This window comes from Aplysia californica, unplaced genomic scaffold (genome assembly GCF_000002075.1).
Source record: "Aplysia californica isolate F4 #8 unplaced genomic scaffold, AplCal3.0 scaffold00188, whole genome shotgun sequence".
Lineage (NCBI taxonomy): Eukaryota > Metazoa > Mollusca > Gastropoda > Aplysiida > Aplysiidae > Aplysia > Aplysia californica.
In genome coordinates, this window is record NW_004797458.1 from 55,911 (window position 1) to 78,151 (window position 22,241).

At 42.9% G+C, this 22,241-nt stretch overlaps 1 protein-coding gene across 4 annotated transcripts in view; it reads right to left on the reverse strand.

The window, feature by feature from the left end:
* Positions 1–3,420: 3,420 nt before the first annotated feature.
* LOC101861207 (casein kinase I) overlaps positions 3,421–22,241 on the reverse strand; it is a 46,524-nt gene continuing 27,703 nt past the window's right edge. For 3 of the 4 annotated variants that reach the window (XM_005098619.3, XM_005098618.3, XM_005098621.3), the window contains exon 9: positions 15,434–18,334. In XM_005098619.3, coding sequence (XP_005098676.1) covers positions 18,090–18,334 — 245 coding nt within the window. In that variant the 3' untranslated portion in view covers positions 15,434–18,089. Of the gene's footprint in view, positions 5,339–15,433; positions 18,335–22,241 lie in introns of those variants that run through there. The other variant, XM_005098620.3, reaches the window with a different exon arrangement.

Genomic DNA, 22,241 nt, shown 5'->3' on the forward strand with positions numbered 1-22,241 from the left:
TCTTGAGTTAAATTCAAGACAGATGGATACTTATTTCACTGGAAGAAAGGCAAATAAATCAGCTTTTAGATAATATCAGTAACTCCATATGCCCGAAAATTGACGAGCATCTGATTCCACCACGTCGTGACACATTTTAACAACGCCATTTTGACAAGTGACTTGTAACAGTCTCACACTGAGCAGCCAACAAACATAATCACACAACTCACACGCTCAATCTGTGGGAAGAGCCAGAAGAAAACCTCTTCCACAGTTCACCAAAACGCTCAGATGTGTCTTTGTGGTTATTGTTCTACTCTTGTACAGACACAGCTCGGATCTTTCACACCTGGGTGTACAGTACCGCCCACTTGTGAGTGAGTAAGTAATGATGAAGATTGATTGATTTAGAAAGGTTTTACGGCGCTCACAACTGCATACGGTCACATGAGCGCCAAGGGGTAGGTGAATGTCAACAGAGAAGTCCTTACAGGGAATCAGACATACTCTGCTCACCTCTCTAGCCTCAACAACACAAAGACTGCTTCGACTATCAAGACACCCCGGAAATAGCAGTTCACAAGAGAGTGACAAACATACAAAAGAAGTAGAGGATAATGACGATAGTAAGGATGGGGGGAAGAAAAAGCAGCAGTACGGTACCGCCCACTTGTGAGAGATTAAGTAAGTAATGTTGGTGGGCGGTGGGAGTCACCCGTGAAGTGACAGGTGTTATTATTCTATTCCATGTCCCCACTGGGATTTTATACATATGATGCAGGTGGGTGGTGGGAACATTGCAGCCTCTTACAGGTGGCATGAGTGGACACTGGGGCTATAAAAAGGTGAACAAAATACTGTTTTAAAATTCCCCGCACCCCGCCCCGCAGGAACTGACAACAAGTCTTTTTGCTGATCTGAAACATTCCACTACAGCAGGTGATCTCAGACTGTCTGGAATGTAAATGTTCACTGGGAAAACCCTACTGAGGACACAGAGAACCAAGATGAACATAAAAAACTGACTTTGGGGGAAAATGTAGAAACAAAAGATGATAGCAAACGTCAGTGTAAAAGAAAGGGTAAGCTACACTAGGAACACCACTGGCTGCTATTCTTTTCTTTTTTTCCTGCAATGGGGGGGCGGGCTACACAATGAATGTTAGTGAATGCTTTTCTCATGTAGTTTGTTTTCGCAGAGGTTTTACAGCGCTCGCAACTGCACAAGGCTGCTTTTCTCATGTTTGTTTTAGTAGAGGTTTTACGGCGCTCGCAACTGCACAAGGCTGCTTTTCTCATGTTTGTTTTAGTAGAGGTTTTACGGCGCTCGCAACTGCACAAGGCTGCTTTTCGCAGGAGCCAAGTAACAAACCAGTTTCTAAATATTCTCCCTACTTCTTCCACAACCCCATAGACACAAAAGTGAACAGACCCAGTCTTATGATTAGTAGACACTGAACTAACCCTGAACAGACTGACAAACTTTGGCAAACATTCAGTATCATGGAACATTTTTGTTCGAATTGTGCTCAGAACAATTAAGTAGGAAAAGCCAGCTGGGAATGGACTGTCATCCAACTCCCAGGCAAAAGTCACCTTCTGCCCAACACACAGAGGAACAAATATTTCTGGAAACATACACAGTTGAGCAACTTTTTAAATCAATATATTGTAAAGTCAAAGGTGCAAATTGGCTATTTTTAAAAATCCCCAACTGTTCGCATCCCATAGAAATACACTTACGGGGACATGCAAAAAGCTGACAATTTCAGAAATTTGGATTTATTGGGAAAATCGACACCTCTGTTGAAGACCGGACAAAAATTACAACGGTAGTTTGGCACCGACAAAATGTGAAATATGCACACGACTACATGCTTGGCAACAGCAGGCATAAGCAGAATGGATGGATAGCCAGCCATACCTAGGAGTGAAACAACCATAATGACGCCAAAAATAATACTAGGTTGGTTATTCAACTAGTCCCCTTTGCCACTCAAATACAAGAATTGACCATTGTCTGTCCAGCTTGAGACAAAGGGAAGCCACACAGACATGGCATCGGGTTGAGCTGGAAAACCTCCAGACAGACAGACAGACAGGCAGGAAGACAGACAGACAAACAGTCAGACAGACAGACAGTCAGACAGACAGACAGGCAGGAAGACAGACAGACAGACAGACAGACAGATATAGTGTAAAGCGCATAGAGCCTGCTGTTGAGCGGGGATATGCGCTATACAAATACTATTTATTATTATTATTATTACAGACAGACAGACAGACAGACAGACAGACAGACAGACAGACATTAGAGATGTTACAAGTGCTTGGCAGGATAAGAAGTGAAAAAACGTCACAACCACTCACTTAGGGTGACAATAAGAAAGGCTTTTCTCCCCCCGACATGACGTCAGCGGAGGACTCTGCCAGCGGGAAGCTGTCTCACTACAGCGCAGCCTCTCTATAACGACCTTCGATGTAACGACGCCCTCTATATAGCGACACGATGCCCAGGTCCCAGTTCTTGTTTTTCTTATATATCATCAGTAATTTTTGGTTGCCTCTCTATAAGGACAACTCTCGATAAAGACATTCTTTTCTGGTCCCGACGATGATGTCGTTATAGAGAGGCTGCACTGTAGTATCTGCTCTCTGTACTACCACACGCACCAACACTACAGCTGAACCAAATGTGTCGGGACATGGTAGATTCAGGCGCTCGTCAGTCAAGTTTCGGGCATGTGGAGTTACAGCTCAACCTGCTTAGTTAGTTTAGTAAGAGTTTTACGGCGCTCGCAACTGCATAAGGTTAACACTTTGCTGCCTCATCTCGTCGACTGGCGATGTTTACCACTCAGTTTCTTTGGACTTTCCCAAAAATATGATGGCAAAGTGTTAAACGACCCTCCTTTGTATTATACGACAACCATCTGTACAAATGGCCACTTCCCATTTCCCTCCGTGCACTTCTTTTTTAACATTACAATAACCCTGTGTAAGATGTTCTCCTGTCTGAGACACCCACTTTTCTACTCGACAATAGCAGACAATTTCCTGAAGCTTGTTCATTTGTCTTGCTTTGGTGAAAAAAACAACAACCCCACACCTCTATCTATCTCAAACAGAAGTCCAGATATTTGTGATTAAAGGAGGTAGGGGAGGGGGTCACCTGATGTCAGAGGTAAATTTAACGAGAAAATGGCCATCACAGTTTGGTAACTTTCAAAGCTTGAACGTCCTTGGAAACTGAAAATCTACATTTTTTTTGTTGCCTTTAATCAACGTTTTCTGTAAAACTAACGTATAAATGTATTTTTAAGTAGACATAAAGGTGCTGAACCAAAAAAAGAATGAATAAAAAATAACCCTACAGGCAAAAAAATGTCAGTTTCTTCAGTTTCAATATTTCGACGAGCGCCTGATTTCACCAGGATCCCACACAAATTACTTCTTTGGTCTTCATTTAGAGGTATTAAAGTACAACAAAATACACACACAATTTCTTTCCTTTTCACCAACATTTCAAGAATCCCAAAGACTCTTTCTCTTCATCAAAGACACAAAGAAGAGACACACTGTCTTTACATTTTAAGTATTAGGATCAAATCTCATTCAAGTGTCAGATAAAGGCAAATCAATCACAAAGGTACTGGAGACCCCCCCCTGCTCCTTCCTCACTCTCTCAAGCGCTGCATTCGCACACCATGAACCACAAACAACAAACACATGGCTTTTTACGTGTGAGCTATGCTGACAAAATGTGTTACTACTCTGCCGATGGAACTAAATGTCAAACTCATAGGTGGAGTTTGTATCTTTTTATCATGAAATAATAAATAACGCTTCACACTTTAAAGAAAACGGCATCAGTTGAAAATCTGCACATTCTGCCCTTGTATCAATTTTCCGTTGATATCTGCATTTGCGAATTGCGAGAAGTAGCTCATTTAGTCAACACACCTCACAAATATTCTCAGCACTCTGACGTGAGACTTACTTACTTGACTGAGCCAGGTGTCAAACGCACCGAGGCCCTACATTTACAGTTCACATTGAATTATTGGAATCCGTGCGGTGTAAAATTCCTACACTTGTACATCATATCCATTTGATTGAGAGCAGCATTTCATGTACACTCGAGTGAGAGCAGCAAAAAAGTCTTAACGCTCTACAACTGCATTTCAAATCTTATCTTTTACAAAAGGGACGGGAAACACCCTATCCGAAGACCCTCCCACATTCACACTACAACTTTCCCCGCCCGCTGAAACCTGCCACACGACCACACAACGCTCCCTATCACCACTGCGCTCAAGCTACACGTTCACTAATTTTGTGTTCATATATGGCGGACATCCACAGAGCTCAAACTACATATATTCACTTTTGTGTTCACTCACTGTGAACATCTACTGAGCTCAAACTTTTACGTTCACTAATTTTGTGGTCACTTATTGCGGACATCCACTGAGCTTAAACTTTATGTTCACTAATTTTGTGTTCACTTATTGCAGACATCCACTGAGCTTAAACTACATGTTCACTAATTTTGTTGTTCAGTCACAGAGAAAGTCTATTGAGCTCAAACTTTATGTTCACTAAGTTTGTGTTCACTTATTGCGGACATCCACTAAGCTCAAACTTTATGTTCACTAATTTTGTGTTCACTTATGGCGGACACCCACAGAGCCCTGACTAAATGTTCACATTTCAACAACTCTGTGTAAGAATCTGCCACATGTCACTTTTCAAAATGGCACATGGCGGAGACTTACACGAAACAGTCAAATTGTGTTCACTTATTGAGGACTACACCGAGCTCAAAGACGTTCACTTAATTTTGTTGTTCACTTATTGCGGACATCCACTGAGCTTAAACTACATGTTCACTAATTTTGTTGTTCACTCACAGTGAGTCTATTGAGCTCAAACTTTAAGTTCACTAATTTTGTTGTTCACTTATGGCGGACATCCACTGAGATCAAACTACATGTTCACTAATTTTGTGTTCACTTCTTGCGGACATCCACTGAGCTCAACCTTTAAGTTCACTAATTTTGTTGTTCACTTATTGTGCACATCCGCTGAGCTCAGACAAGACGTTCACTCGACTTTGTAGTTGTTCACTTATTGCGGACGTGTTTGGAGGACCCCGAGCGCGGCACGTCTTCCTTGGAGGCACTCCCGCGCCGTGGCCCCAACCCCGCCAGTAGGCTGCCCTGCTGCACGGGCGGCCCACCCATCGACACGCGCGTCGCCTCCCGCTGCAGGTCCGTGCTGGTCGGGATCCCGCGGTGGAGGCGGGTGCTGGTCCGGCGCTCGCGCTCTCTCGAGATGGGACGAGGGGACACGTCTGGGGGAAGAGAGGTGTGGGAGATAGTTATTTAGGGTACAAGCGTTTTCTAGGACATTTGAATCAACAAGGGAGAAGAGAAATAGAGTTATTTAGAGGACATTTGAATCAAAAAGGGACAAGGGAAACGAGTTATTCAGTGCTGAGGTTTCTAGGACATTTGAATCACCATAAAGGTATTGAAAATCTTCGCTTTCGCTGAAGGCAAACGAGGCAGGGGTATATGAGTGTCGAAGACTAGTGGTGTCACTTGAGAGAATTTTCAACTAAAAGGAAGAGGAGAGAAAAGAAGGATGGATGTCTGATAGGAAAGAAGGAGGAGAGAAAAGGAGGATGGATGTCTGATAGAAAAGAAGGAGGAGAGAAAAGATGGATGGATGTCTGATAGGAAAGAAAGAGGAGAGAAAAGGAGGATGGATGTCTGATAGGAAAGAAGGAGCAAACCACACCGTAGCACCTGCCAAACACCCACCCAATAAGGAATAAAATCGGCAACAAATAGGAGGGACAAAAAGAGGGGAAATTGACAAAAAGGGCAGAACAAAGTTACAGAAAAAGGTGACACACACACAAACACTGAGGAAAAAACAAAAGTAAAAGCTACCAAAAACAAAAACATAATTCCTAGGGGGGGAAAAAAGACAACTTTTGATCCACCTCGGCGATCCGCTACATTCAACTTTACTTTCAATTTAGAGCACAGCTAGCCTATAAAGACTAGACACTGTCCTTGCCATCTTCTTCCTACTCAACTGTACTCATTTTTCCTGCCAAGATATCACACAAACCTTTTTTAAAAGTTTTAAAAGAGGTTTTACAGCGCTCGCAACTGCATAAGGTCATATGAGCGCCAAGGGGTGGATGTCAAAAGAGAAGTCCTTACAGGGAAATCAGACTTACTCTGCTCACCTCTCTAGCTTCAACAACACAAAGTCTGCTTTGACTATAAAGTAAAGGCACCCTGGAAACAGTGGGTCACAAGAGTGTGACAAACATACAAAAGAAGTACAGGTAAAATGACGATAGTAAGGATGAGGAAAGAAAAAGCAGCAGTTCCCCTTATGTTGTTCCCGCACAGTAGGAGCATGACATTGATAAATCAGCCCGTTTAAAATTCTATTGTGGAGAAGAACATGTTAATAATATCCCTCCTTTGGGAACACAAATCCACAACTACACACAAACACACAAAGGAAAAATGTGTCTCAGTGGTGATTGTATTTTGTTTATTATGGTAAACTTGATCACAATGCAGGACACGTACACCTCTCTACCAAGGTGGTATGTACAAGAAAGAACAAACAGATGCAACGACAACGACACTGCCATGACAAACAAAATGGCTACGCTTTGAGCCCGAGCGGCAAAACAAATGAAAACTTCATGTGGGAAAACCAAACCTACGACACAACTTTCCAATAAGATCATCGTTTTTGGGGGGGGATTTTTAATGTAATGATTTTATGCCCGCATCAACGCACGTCAGATCATTCAGGAGGCAGGCTTCGACCATGCCTGTCAGGGTCAACCCGGGCTGAGAGGGATACAACATCCCAGCAGAAAGACAGAAATATTCAATCAAAATATCTCTCTGCTCAGGAATCAAACCCAGGTCTCGTGCGTGCGACAGCGAAGCGCTCAATCGCTACACCACAGACGCCCCCTGAAACACAATCCATGGAAACCAAAAAGTACGATCTGTCACGTGTCTATCAACAAAAGAAAGGGGGTGGCGGTAATATCGGCAAGACAGAGCTATGTACTCTTCACACCACACCCAAGCTATTACAACAAAAAAACAAACCCCAAAAACACAACCAAAATCTCTGAGAAGAAAAGAGAAATAGAAAAATGTCACTCCTATAGAATAGAGCACTGACATAAGACATGACAATAACAGTTCTACCTAACAAACCTACTTGCTCGAAGCAATAGAAAGATGGGACAGAACAGACACATGCAAACTCTCCCATGAAAAACCTCTCCCTGTCAAGACAGTTGATCAAACATCGAAGAAGTGACAGCAAAAAAAGTGAGACCGCAAGTGGAGTCCACTTAAACCGAAACCTTCCGCACTGTGTAATTTTCTTCAGGTTAGCCAGATTTTCGGGGCGAGAGATGAGATCGCTCAAAAAGCGAAGGGAAAAAGTATTGGGGACTCTACTTTCTACTTTGCTGCTCATTTATATTATGCATGTGATTGTAAGCCTACTTGTGTGTGCATGTGTGTGCACGTGTGTGTGTGTGTGTGTGTGTGTGTGTGTGTGTGTGTGTGTGTGTGTGTGCTCGTGGTGGAACACCAAACCAATGTGCCAGGATCTGGACAATAAAGATGTATCTTATAACTGCTGTTTTCAGATTACCAGTGTTCCGTTTAAGCGGACTGCGTTGTATACTAACTGTAAGACACACCAGCTATCTGAAAAAGTAAATGTTGCAAACTCCCAACAACACAAAAAAAGACCAATGAGGAGGCCGGTTGTTTCCACCTTTCCCGTCAGGCCCAATCTGGGCAGAGTGAGATACAGTATCACGTCAGAAAGTTACAGAGATCCGCAACAAAAATCGACATCTCCGCAAGAATCAAGCTCACTTCTACATTTGGTCGCTTGAGTAAAGAGAAGCACATTGACAATGACGGTCATTTACTGCTGGGGGGGGGGTTTAGACAGACTGACAGACAGACGGAAACAACAGTAAAGAAGTAGGATCTACCAGTGGCACTTTTCAACCAGGAAACTTGTCTTTCGTATGCAAAGACAAAGAGTCTAACCAGTCCAGCAGAGAGGAAATAAAGTCCAGCAGTCTATGGTTACTTTAGAGGCTGTCTGAATCTTTAGTTTTTTAGTTTAGTCAAGCTTTTACTGCGCTCACAACTGCATAAGTGTCTGAATCTGCTGGTCCTCAGTCCCTAGATACAGTGACAACACCGAGACAGGGTTGTTGTCAACTCTCTTCTCTATCGCTCAACTACGAAACTTTGTTGGAGAAAAGAGAAGAACACCGACAGCACAACTGTCCTAGAGTGCGGGGAAGACATTACACTGAAAATCTACTGCCACGCACAATTGAAGTGCGACGAGAAAAAAGTCGTGCGCTCCTCTTTATTTCCTATCGGTGATTTCACCGACACGACTAGACGTGAGGAGTCGTGAGGACCCAAAGAGACATGCGTGCCTGCAGCACTTCTTTGCGTGCCGACAGGCTCGCCCTGCTATCGGAGTGTTCCGGGACGCCGTGGAGATACAACAAAAGGGGGGGGACCGACCACTGAGCACCCACCACTGAGCTGTCTACGCCTGCTCAGCGCCATTTTTTTTACCAGTTCGGACGGAGTTGCGCTGACCTATGGGATCACCACTTCCGACCTAGCTGCTCGTCCGATTCGCGGCGCACTTCAGTTGTGCCGTGTCAGTATATTTTTAGCCTGAGACAGACAGGCAGAAACAACAAGAGAGGGGGGGGGAGGGGAGGGGGAGAAGAAGTAGGAGCTACCAGTGTCACCCTCCTACCACCTGCAGGCATTGGGGAAAGACAACGTCACTACAGAGTAGTGCTGGGCGGCTAGGTTCCCGATTATTGAAAGCTAGGAATCGTAGGAATCGACTCCGATCCCAATTACTTACTTTCTAATGATGTGATTTCTACCGGTGGTTACCTGGTTGGCTCCGAACATCTTCAGTCTTCAGGATTTAGGATAACCTTGATTTCGGAACACTCCAAAGCAACTTTTATTTTTCAAAGATAAATTTTTTTTTTAACGAAGATTTTAATGATTAAAATAGTTGGTAACCGTTGGGTTTCGGGAAAGGAAACTTTTCTTCCCTTGCATTAGTCGTGGTTCCGGAATTGCTTCTTTGCCCAGCTTTACTACAGAGCCAGAAAGTTACAACATAGCAATGACTGCATAGCAACGAGACGGATTGAAGGACAAGGAGACGGATTGAAGGACAAGGAGATGGATTGAAGGACAAGTGACGGTGCCACAGACTGGCAAGAGGGCAGGAAGAGGAGCTTAGTTCAGTTGTAAAAGGAGTTTTGTGGCACTTGCAATACAAACAGGCCAAACACGGGACAAAAGTTTGGTGCTACTAGACAGGAACTCACAGAAAATGAGGAGAACTAATAAGGATGACGAATGTTTGATAGGAAAGAGAGCAAAGCAAGGGTGGCTTACATGGGGTACCCATTTGGGGGATCAGGTCGGGTCAGGCGGAGATTGAGGCTTGAGGGCACAAAGCAGTTATCATGGCACAAGCCGATCGCGCCTGACTCGTCGCCCCATAAACAAACTCGTTCTGTTTTCAGGTAACGAGTCGGGCAATCAACCTGACCCGACCCGACCCCATCTGCAACGAGCCTCCGGTATCGGGGAAAGGCACAACATCAGCTTTCACATCGTAATTCTACAGCACTAGCACTACAGACAACTAGCAGCGGCTGGAACACCTACTACTGCACAATAACTCGAAACACTAGCTTGAAACACTAGCTTGAAACACTAGCTTGAAACACTAGCTTGAAACACTAGCTTGAAACACTACCTTTAAACACTAGCACACTTAGCAAAAGAACAACGTGTGAGGGAAACACTATCAAAGGAATCGAAATAACAGAGATGAAAGTCTACATCCAAAGCTACCACTTTCAATCGGAGGAACATTCCTCACAAAGAATATCATGTAACAAATGAGTCGACGGTATTATACTGACCTTCAATTCAACCTTGACTAAAAAAAAACTGACATCATTTGTTGATCACCTAACAAATATCACAACATTTTGTTCAGTGAACAGAAAAATCCTCTACAAATATCGGGAGAGCTAGGGATAGGGGGTGGGTGGGCAGAGGGGGAAATGGTCTCAAAGGAAGAAGCTACACATAGAGAGCAAAACGAGAAGGGGCCGACATAGGAAAACTCTGTACAGTCATGATAAACACTAGTGAGAGAAGAGAAGAAATCCAGCTGTACAATTCTGAACACTGCAGTCAGATACAAGTCTGAACACAGCAGTGAGATACAAGTCTGAACACTGAAGTGAGATACAAGTCTGAACACTGCAGTGAGAAACAAGTCTGAACACTGCAGTGAGATACAAGTCTGAGCACTGCAGTGAGATACAATTGTGAACTCTGCAGTGAGATACAAGTCTGAGCACTGCAGTGAGATACAATTGTGAACTCTGCAGTGAGATACAAGTCTGAACTCTGCAGTGAGATACAAGTCTGAACACTGCAGTGAGATACAAGTTTGAACACTGCAGTGAGATACAAGTCTGAACACTGCAGTGAGACCTCAAACAACCTATGCCCAGTCAGAACTAAAGCAGAAAAAAACCTCTTGTGACAACATAGGAAGAAAGAAAGCACTACAACTGTGAGAACTGCATCTACAAATGTTTCGTGTTTACCTCGGGGGGTGGGGGCCTTAACACGTCTTGCCCTGGTCCACCTCCCTTATCTTCATAACAAAAACTTGAATGATGATGATGATAACGTAGATCATGATAACGAAGATGATGATAACGAAGATGACGACAACCGTCAAATTAGATGAAAATAATTACAGCATGTGAGGTGGTTGGTAGTCATGTAATATTTTTTTTACAGAGTACGGAACATGCAACATTTTGTTCAGAACACGGACACACACACACACACACAATGTCAGGCCAGTACTCAACTTGCCCCTGTATTATCTATTTTAAGTGTTCACCCTTCTTTCAATACAAGGCCAACTGCCGATTGTCAAATCTCTTAGAGCACAGGTGTCAAACTTAAAGCCAGCGGGCCGCATCCCGTCTGGCAAACAACTATATCCAACCCACGAGAGATTTTTAGATAATGCATCCTGATAATCACCATCATAACACAAAACCTTACTCCAAACATACACAAAATGCAAGTTACACTTAAGTACAAGTTGATAGAAAACGACAAAGAAAAGATGCCGAACATCCAGGTCTGACAAATTGACACTGGAGTGAAAAATTGGCGTGCCAAGATTTGTGCCCTTTTAAATTCATATTTCCGTGGGGAGTTTTTAACCCTATCCGTACACCCTAGGTTGTATTCTTCACTTTTAAAACTTTCAGTATTTCTCCAAAAAATCATTTTGACAGACTGCTATGTACAGCGTACGGATCACATTAACGAGTAAATTTCCTCTTTGGAAAGTGGTGGCACAGAGTTCCCCACGTCGTATGGATACGACAGTAAAACACGATGCACGGATAGGGTTAAAGTTCAGTTGTCCACTGCTCAATGATGTGCTTGTCCAGATTGGCCCACAACATTGCGTGAGTTTGTAGCTAGCCCCCCCCCCCCCGAGATACTGAGTTTGACACCTGTGTCTTCGAGCCACCTCTGCACATGAAAGAACAGAAATAAAACACAAACATACAACAAAACAGCAGCACGCACGGTGGACCTTTGGACAGGACGACTTGTTCCATTTCCCACCAGCCCATTCAATGGAGAAAATTTGCATGATTTCAACGCAACTGCGTGGTTGACCAGTCACAACCGACACTCCCCGCTGGTCACATGATCAGACAGACATAGCAAGCAGTCACACAAACAGTGACATTCTGTACATGTGCATCAAGTGAGAGAAAAACAACAATACACTGTCAAACCCTTACTGTGGCTTCAACGGCAATTTCAATTCAAATTCAACAACAACAAAAAAAAAAGAAAGAAAAAGAAAAGGAAAACATTTTTAAACAAACAAAAAACAAAGAAACAAAAAACCCTGCCTCCAGTAGCCATCCTTAAAGTAGCAAATGAAAAACAAAACCAAGATACCACCAGTATTGGTGAAATTAAGATTTTAAAACAACACGAGGAACAGGACAGAAAAGTGAAGAAAACAAACCGAAGCATTCTATAACAATAAACAAAAATGTGTACAATACTGTCCTCCTCACATCACACAGCACACAGCAAACCTCGACTTCTTTGTCTAAATAACTTGTGCTCCTTATGTAATGCTTTATAAATGGTCGCTTTTAAGCACAATGGGGCTATCCCAAAAAATGCTAAGAAAATCGAAGGTTAAGTTTTTGGATCCTTATTCAGTTTCTTTAAAAGACAAGGAGAATTTTCTCTAAAAACCAAACAAATATACACACCAATAAACCAAACTTCTCCTACAGGTAGGGCAATGTCCATTTTTGGCATAGGTTAAGATTTCTGGAAACCCCCAAAAACCTGGGTCAGCCCGCTTGTCCTTAAAAGCAACCAAATTGTCTCAGACTGTACTGGGTGGTGTTAATTAAAGAGGTGACTGTAGGAGTAGCAAACCCTGCAAAATGTCAGCACAACCCTGACCAAGCCAGTGAGTCAACTATCTCATCTATGTCCAAACTCTTACTCAACTTTCTCTAACCACCAACTCCCATAAAGAACCGCAAATCTTAGGGTAGGAAAGATCTACACCGAGCCTTCTCGGACAAGGGCAAAAAATCTCGGAGGTCCCGTGTGCAAGTTGCGCACGTTAAAAGATCCCTTGGTGGTCTAAAATCGATAAAGAGTAAGCTTCGGCCGCCAGCCGGGCAAAATTCAAAATATCCTACCAACTGAAAATGTTTGGCGTGTCCCGCGCTCAAATAACCTTATGCAGATGCGAGCCCTGTAAGACACTCCCCCCTCCCCCAACCCCCCCAAAAAAACAACCGCAGACTTTTACGTTTACCTCTTCAACTGCGAAAGGTTAGCATCTTGCGGTTTTCTGTAACATTCAATTCTGCAACACTAGCCCCTCCCCAAATAAAAATTGAACGCATTATCTACACACACACACAAATATTCCGATTCAAATAAAATAAAATGTACAAACTTTTTAAAAAATACACAAAATGCAAAAATAAGTGTAACAAAATAAACAAACTGAAAAAAAGTCTGAATTCATTTAAAGGATACATTCTATTTCAAATCAAAAACAACACAAAGACAGGTAGCAATCTCTCACTCCCAAGTACGAGATACAACCAAAAAATATTTCATCGAAGTAACCAATGAAGGGTTCAGATGCAAAAATCATTGGCAGCCATTTTCACATACCAGATGAAAGAAACCCCTTATAAATCACAATTTGTCTTCACAATTACCATCAAGACAACATTTGCCCTTCATGGATAGGAGTCACTCCTTTACATCTGAAACATTTTTAAAAATTCCCAGCAACTAATGATAACTAACCTCCAACATTTCCAGAACTGCAAACAATAAGCAAAAATACAAAGGCAAAGTGTATGACAAACCAATATTTCTCCTGCCATCTCAACTCTTCCAACATTACTACTGTAATAATGAACAATTCGCCATTCCGTGAAACCAATAAGCAAAAACCAGAATATCGCCAGACAGCTGTTCCCATGTACTCAGCCCAAAACTTTTACCAACAAATTTTTATTGCTGTTTCTTAAGCTGTGGTAACGATTGCATGAGCTCAATAAACATTTTACCAGAATTCAAATTCTACATGTTGGGGATAAAAAAAAGACACATACTTCAAACTTGCAAACAGTTTGCAAACCCATTCAGGCCCAGTCAACATCAGGAGATCAGACTACCCAATAACAACAATCATAACTCCATCAAGTGAGACTGGTTCTGGTATGTTTAGTTTTAGTAAGAGTTTTACGACACTTGCAACACAAGGTGGTATAGTGAGGTGAATGTTCTCCCACATTCTTCATTGCCAAATCCTGGTAGGACCAGGAAATTCAGGATAGTCGGCAACCCAGATAATTTTAATACAATTTTTGTTTTTTGTTGTTTTAGTAGAGGTTTTACGGGGCTCGCAACTGCATAAGGTCATATGAGTGCCATACAACTTTTGAAAGCATGAAATAGTTAGGGGCTGTGTTTTTTTCAACTCCCGAAAAATTGTGTTCTCTGGGCTAAGAACAATGGAGCAGCTTGCTGACTATATGACAGGCAAAAAACTACACACATCATGTCAGTAATGATAATGGTCAGTACATACGGTGAGTAATGTCCCTCATCACGCCGGACTTACGTCGACGACGCACAGAGGTAGTTGAAAGTATGAATGAAATCAGTAACAACGTAATATGAAACGATTAAATCTCAAGTGTCAATGTACAGCCAGGGACTGAGAGTGATGACATCGTACACCACTTCAGTTTGATATTTGTGTGGTAAAAAAAAAAAAAAAACAGGAAAAGAAAAAAAAAACAAAAAAAACGTAACTTGCTAGCCACTTATATATGGTTTCTCCGGTATCCTAGTATGGTTCACACCTCAAAAGAACGGTCTGTTCTCCCTTCCCATTTCTTTCCTCCAACAAGGCCCAGAGATTAAGTTGTACGATTTGTGTCTCGGGGTGTAGAACTCACACACTCAAGCCTTTAGGTCTGACTCTATCACAGCTCGACTGTCACTGATGGTACATACTTTCACCTCCTGCACAATTTACATCACTTCCGACATGACCTTCTCCAGCTTCACAACTGGGGTGGTTGGTGGACACTCTACAGTGATTTGCTCCTTCTTTCCAACCATCAAACATATATCATCCATATCTCTCCTTTATGTTTGTGTGTTACTCTCTAGCAACGCCTCAAATCTTCAGCAATTATATGACCAATTGTGCTGAAGGGCAGCAAATAACCGGGTAAAGACAAGAGCGCCACTGGTCACTTCAAGGAGCAGAGCCCACTAGAGCGTCCTCACCACCATCTCCTAGTTTTAGTAAGAGTTTTACGGCACTTGCAACACAATAAGGTCATATAAGTGCCGAAGATTAGAGGTGTTACAAGAGAGTAACAAACACGAAAAAGAAGGAGGGGAGATAAAGACGACAAATGTTTGAAAGGAAAGAAGAAGCAAACCACACCAGAGCACCCGCCAACCACCCACCAACCATCTCCTTCAGAGTCACCAAGTTTACTGTAAAACATTTTTTGCACAATTTGACTTTGCACGCACGCACACACACACACACAAACTCATATAGAAAGCTCACACACACATTAACTCACACAGAAAGCTCACACACACACACACACACACACACACACACACACACACACACACACACACATACACACACATGGCAAAATTCACTTGGTCAGACAATGCCATATTTTCACCATGCCTCCTCCTCCCAAAGCGTACAAGTTTAACAACACTATTAGATTCATATTACTTATTTAAGAGGTGGGACCTACAAAAACAATGCCCATCTCCGATAGGACTGGGCCACTGAGCCAAAAGGGCTGAGAGCTTGGAAAACTCCACAAAACGAAAATTTCAAGAACTCCCAGACTGGGTCTCAAACCAGGGACATCCGCCCACTAGTCCAGCACGACAACCACTGAGCTGACGGAGCGCCCATCCATCCTTATCTTTACAGATAGTGAAACAACAATAGAAATAAGAATTCACAGATGTGGCCCACAATTGTCATGTTCAAAAACAACTGCACGTTAAGCGATAAACTCAACGCCCAGCACTCAACACACTCAAAACTCAAAGGCATCAAAAGGCGTCTCACACACACACACACCCAGTTGCATCCCATCACATATAAGTTTCCAGAAAAAATGGCCTTCAATCCCTTAGATAATCGAAAAACTTTTCACACACAACGATTCAAATCCCATCAACATTTAAATTGGAAGGACTTTGGTAATGAACCACCACCCCAACAAAACAATAAAGAGGAGACCTAACCCTAACCCTACCCCAAACACTATCATTAACCTAAACCCTACCCTACCCCAAACCCTACCCCTCTGTTCTACTCTGTCTCATATAAGTAAAATGGTCGCTCGTTACGGAAGTCCTGCCTTTAAATTTACAGAAAAAACATCCTTCAAGCATAGCTGAGGGACAAATTGAATATTCATAAGAGAAACCAAGTTGAGTTAGGGTTTGCAGAAAACCTTCACTGCCCAATAATGCCCACAGGTGCGCCTGTGTCGGAGAAACTGGAGAGAAATTAGACACACAGCAGCCCTCTATCTTTTCATAGCAGTAAGGTATTTCACAATTCTGCCTCTGAATCTAAACCAGGCAGACTTAGAATAAGCACATAAATTAAGCATCAATGTCTAGTTGAAAGAAGAACCCACCAACAATGAAAACGTAGTATTTTGTCAGCTTTGGAAAATGAAAGCCTTACCAGAAATGGTGAAGAACTGTGTCTACTTCAGCACAAAATTGTTGCTGCTACGCTCTAGTGCAATGTACAGAAATAAGATTTCAACCGCCCCGTACACGCCAGATAGCCTACATCGCGACCTCAAAGCTTTCTTGTCCTGTCTTCATTTTGTTTTATCTTTGAAAATGTGACTTCTTCTTAAGCTCACTTTTTGCTATGACCTGTTTTCACTATCACAAATGGGAGACAGGACAAGAAAGCACAGGTCGCAACATGTAAAACATGAGGCGGCATCGAGTATGCAACAGCTCACAGATAAAATAGTAAGGAAGATTATAAACATAACTGTTGGGCATTGACATCATTCTCCAATAGTTCAGGGCTGAGAAGTAAAGCTACGAGTTACACTTAAGTACAAGTTGACAGAAGAAAAAAAAAAACCCATTAAGAGCAGCTACAACCGGCTTTTTGGTCATCATCGTAGACACTCTCTCAAGTACAGAGGTCAAAGGACAATCGCCTTAAACCCAATCATCTCTCCTCCTGTCTGGCAGGAACAAACACAGTCCAGATTCCAAGCACAGAGGGTCATCACCTAAGACCAAAACTTCAATATTCCTGATGTTCCTAAAGTTCCCCCCTCCAATAAACCAGGGTTCTCGGGCCAAGCCTACTGTACCGCACAAACCAGCCATTTCTTTATCATTAAGGAGATTTATCACATTCATATTGTCCAACATCTAATAAAGGGGTGTAAAAGAACTTCATGAATTAATTGATTGCATGAAAGGAAAAAAAAAGTCATTAAAAAAAAAAAAATACACAAAAAAAGTAGAAAGTCCCAACATTTTCACAAAACAAGAATTGTGATTTAAGAAAAAAGGACTTTTCCCGTCAGGGTAAGCAAAAATTTCACCAGTGACAAAATTGGAGAAAGAACAATATACACAGGCCTCGAAGAAGACAAAGCTGGCAAAAATAAATATTCGGATAGTTTGAGAAAAGCCATGGCTACTTTTCCCTCTGTAACGCAATCTTTCCTCATGTATCACAATATCTACTGAGAGAAAATGAGAACAATTTTCCATAATATTTTGCAGAGTACGATGATTGACTTGCCACGGACTCCAACCCCCCCCCCCCCCAGAGATTCGGTTCATATGTACTAGAGCAAAGCAAAACATTACCTGTGGGACTACACTAGTGATCCCATGAGTCACGGAGATAATAAATCACATATTGCTTTCGTCGATCATGCCAGTAACCTGCATCCAATGGCATCACCTGTCTGTTTTTAAAAAGTGAGCGGTGGGGGGGTGTGGGGGTGTGAGGGCGCGCTTAGAGTACATGATAACGCGGCAGCTTCTTCAAGTTAGGCCACCCTTTCACAAGGCCAGAAATAGTGCAGGTACACGTACATCATTATGCAAAGCAAGTGTCGCTGTCGCCAACCGTCAGCCACAGGCAGAAATTCAGAATCAAGAACAGATAAACAATTATCAAAACTCTGATCACGTCGTCTTCCTCTTCCTCTTCTTCTTCTTCTTTCTTCTTTGAGAGAGAGATGGCAAGTCGATGATGAAACGCTGAACGTTGTTATCCCCGGTGACAACCCATCAACGTTTTCCCTTCGCCTGGCCGTCGGCAGCCATCCTGCGGAACTTTGAGCCGTCGGTGGTTCCCACCGGCACCGGAAGTCCAGAGCCCTTAAAACTAATCCTGCCGCCCGAGGAGGGCGTGGCCAGTCGGTCGCTGACCCTGCTGTCCCCGACAACGGCGTCGTGAGATTCCGAGCCTTTGGTGGCCAGAGAGAGGCGGACCGGCAGACGCTCCTTGCCGCGGCCTGAGTGACCTCTCACGTCTAGAAATGTGAAGAGTGGGGAGAGGAGGGGGGAAGGGGGTGGGGGGGAGTTGTTGGTTTGGTTCAGTCAAGGAGAAGAAGTTTTTTTGTTGAGTTGGAGTACAAGTTTTACGACACTTTCAACACTAACAGGTCATATCATCGCCATCATTCACCACTGTCGTATGTCAAAATACAAAGTTTTTCGGAGAAGCAAGGAACTGTTTTCTTTTGCTCAAGAATCTATCTTCATACAAAATATATTTAATTCCACCAAATGTGTTACTATTTTAAGAAGAGGAGAGAGACTAGATGCACCTCATCAAACGCTACAACACACTTGAGAAAAAGTTGATTTTCCTTTGTTCCAAACTTTGACATACTACAACACTGAATGAAGGCCACGATATAGGTGGCAAAGATTTCAGGTGTTACTAGAGAGTAACGTACACAGAAACGGAGGAGGAGAGATAAGGACGACAGATGTTTGATAGGAAAGGAGGAGCAAAGCACACACAGCAGAGCACCTGCAAACCACCCACCAAAAAGAATAAGAAGCAAAAGGACACAACACAGGTCACAGAGCGGCAGACCACCAACAAAACAAGTGGACAGCAAGTTTTGAGACAAAGTCACAAAGTCACAGTCTAGACATGGGAAATTTGTGCCAACTTTGAGATGGGCTGCTACTTAACCCCTCGAGACCCAGCCCAACCCCACCACCCCCCATCCCCCAACACCCACCCCACCCCCTCCCCCTCCCTCTGATTTCGCTATACCTCAGAGTCCCCAAAGCCAGATCTGGATGGAAATATGGTGATCCCATCCTACCCTCTTTGTTTTTAACTCACTCAAAACAGACCTTTCATTTTGAAAATCATACTTAAGTGGAAGGATAGCTTGTGAACAAAGAACGGTGACTCTTGCTGATTTTAAAGTTGATATAAAAACCCCAGAACCAAAGACACCACCATACATTTCTGACAATCATCGAGAGGAGCTCGTTTTTTGTTTTAGTAAAGGTTTTACGGTGCTCGCAACTGCATAAGGTCATATGAGCGCCAGAAGATTAGAGGTGTTACAAGAGAGTAACAAACATAAAAAAGAAGGAGGGGAGATAAGGACGACAGATGTTTGATAGGAAAGACGGAGCAAACCACACCAGAGCACCCACCAACCACCCACCGAGAGGAGCTTACTACTTGCTTCAAACATTTATTTTCTTTTCTCCTGCTTTGTGCTTTGAATAGTGATTCTGATTTTCTTAAATAATAATAATAATATTAACAATGTAGATCATTTTTACCACACCTACTCTGGTGTGCACACAACTCTAGACACTTCATTAACCCTTCCAGCCCCAGCCATTTGTGTGCACTCCCTAACCCCAGTCCCAGCCAATACAGCAGTATTTCAGAAAAAGAGGCATTCATTCTAAAAAGTGATGTAGTATCTTTGTAATGTAGCTTTGATAAAAACATATACCAATTTTTAAAGATAAATGAACAAGTAATAAGAAAATTAAAGTTTAATCAAGTTTGCTCATTTAAAAAAATGCGCGAATTTGGTACCCCCCGAAACTGAAAATATACGCGCTTGGGACGGAGGGAGGTACAAGCGCTGCTGAAAATATACGCGCTTGGGGCTGGAAGGGTTAAATACAGGCTTGCAAACTTTTTCCAAGGCCAATCAGGGACACCCAAAGTTAAAAACACCTGACTATGTAGCAATGAACAAAACTACGTCAAGAGGGACTTGTTTGGATGTTGCATAGGTTGCAAGCCTCTCAAACTCTCAAATTTCCGATTGCCCAACCTTGGAGTCCCAGGAAATGCGGGACAGTTGGCCGGCCTGTGAAGACATCAATGTCTGACTGTCTGAACGTGTGTCTTATCTGCGCCGACTATAAAATGCTCTGATAAATGATACCCCAAAAAAAGAATTTAAGGTCCATATATAAAACTCACACTTGATACGCCTTAACTGTATCTACAGTTTAAGTACAAAATATTCCTAGAACTTTTTGAATAAGTTAACAATTTAACAATTTTCTTCCTCATAACTCTCCTTCCCCCCGCCCCCCCTCCACCCCCCCAACATAATTTCCCACACGTACCTTAAAAATAGGGGGGGGGGGGGGGGTGGTTAATGTGGTTAATAATTGTTGGGTGCTTTTAATTTCTGAATTCTTTTTCGAGGACTCTACTAATTATTTCACCAGTCCTTTCCTGGGAAGTCCCATACGATTTCTCTCTCTATCTCTGCGTTCAGCTAGAGCTGACTCACTTCTACAAAACAAGAAAACCCAATGAGTTGCTAGCTGTTAATTCCCAGTCACGCTTGTTATGATGATTAATTTCTCGACAAAACAATGTACCTATAATGGCTACCGTTCTCCCCACCACACCCTTTAGACAGCAACACAGACACACAGACTCGCAGTCACAGTTGCTAAAAAAGTAAGTGTATGGGTTTAACGCCCCTATCAACACCATTATTTAACTTATTTAAGAGGCAGGACCTCCAAATTCTATGGGTTTAACACCCTTATCAATACTACATTGTATTATTTAAGTTATTTAAGAGGCAGGACCTCCAAATTCAGCGCCCATCTCCAAAAGGCCCATCACAGCTACTGACACCGCCCTTCAGAATTAAATTCTCTACAAAAGACAGCGAGTTCATCCCATCACTCAATCAATAACTACGGCTACTTTATGAGCTTCCACATTCCGCGGATTATTTTTCTCCTTGCTCCCCTCTAACCATCAAAACCACCCAGCAGAGCGCGACTCACACTACGCGACAGCTGTGCTGACCCACTTACTCATAGATTTCCCCCCAATGCGCGCATGTGTGTGTGTGTGTATTGTACGCGTATACAATGACTGAGAATATTGACAGTCCACACACACACACACACACACACACACACACTAACTAACAAACGTACACAAACTAAACGTTGACAAAGCAAACACTGTTACTACCCCCCACAGCACCCATTGACAGACCACACACACACACACACACACACACACAGTTGCCTTTCAAAGGCCTATAGAAACTCTAGCAGGAATGTGGCGAAACAATGTCTAAACAGAGACTACAGAGTGTCTAGACTTAGAGCAAATACACCAATACAATACGAACAATCTGCTGAATACACATAAAATATATAATATACGCATCTGTGAGTGTGTATGCATGCGTGTCTGTATATCTGTCCGCGGGAGCGCGTGCAGTTGAGTGCGTGTATGCGAGGTGCTCATACCATACAGTTTATTTAGATATACTCATATATTTGTGTATATATAATTATACATAATATATATGAATGTGTGTGTGCGTGTCTGCGCACGCGCCTGTGTGAGCATGTGCGTGAGTGCGTGTGTGGGTGTGTGCGTGGGTGTGTGGGTGTGTGCGCGCGTGTGTGCGTGTGTGTGTGAGTGTGTGTGTGCGTGTGAGTGTGTGTGTGTGTATGTGTGCGGTACAGTGCCAACCTGTCCAAAGCGGTCACCCACTGACAATGAGAATAGTGGTGTTGTCTTAGACAGGTAGATGTCTTGGGCACTGCATTAAGTAAATATTAAAACGCAACGGGTAAGAGGGAGGCAGTCGTTTGTACAGGTAATCGTTATGGACAGGTGGCTGTTACTGTTAGAGGAAGTTCGACTGCACTTACAATAGAGGGGGTCAAAACATAAAGGACGCAAAACGGTTGACCTTTTCAGCTCAACCTATCAATTTAAACAAGAAGAGGTAAGCATCTAACTAAACCATCTCGCAATGAATGCAGAAACCAGTCAGACAATAGATTCTCATCAACTTCTGTCGCTCCCTGCCTTTGTCTCTCTCTCTCTCTCTCTCTCTCTCTCTCTCTCTCTCTCTCTCTCTCTGTCTGTCTCTCTCCGGCACCCGGCACCCT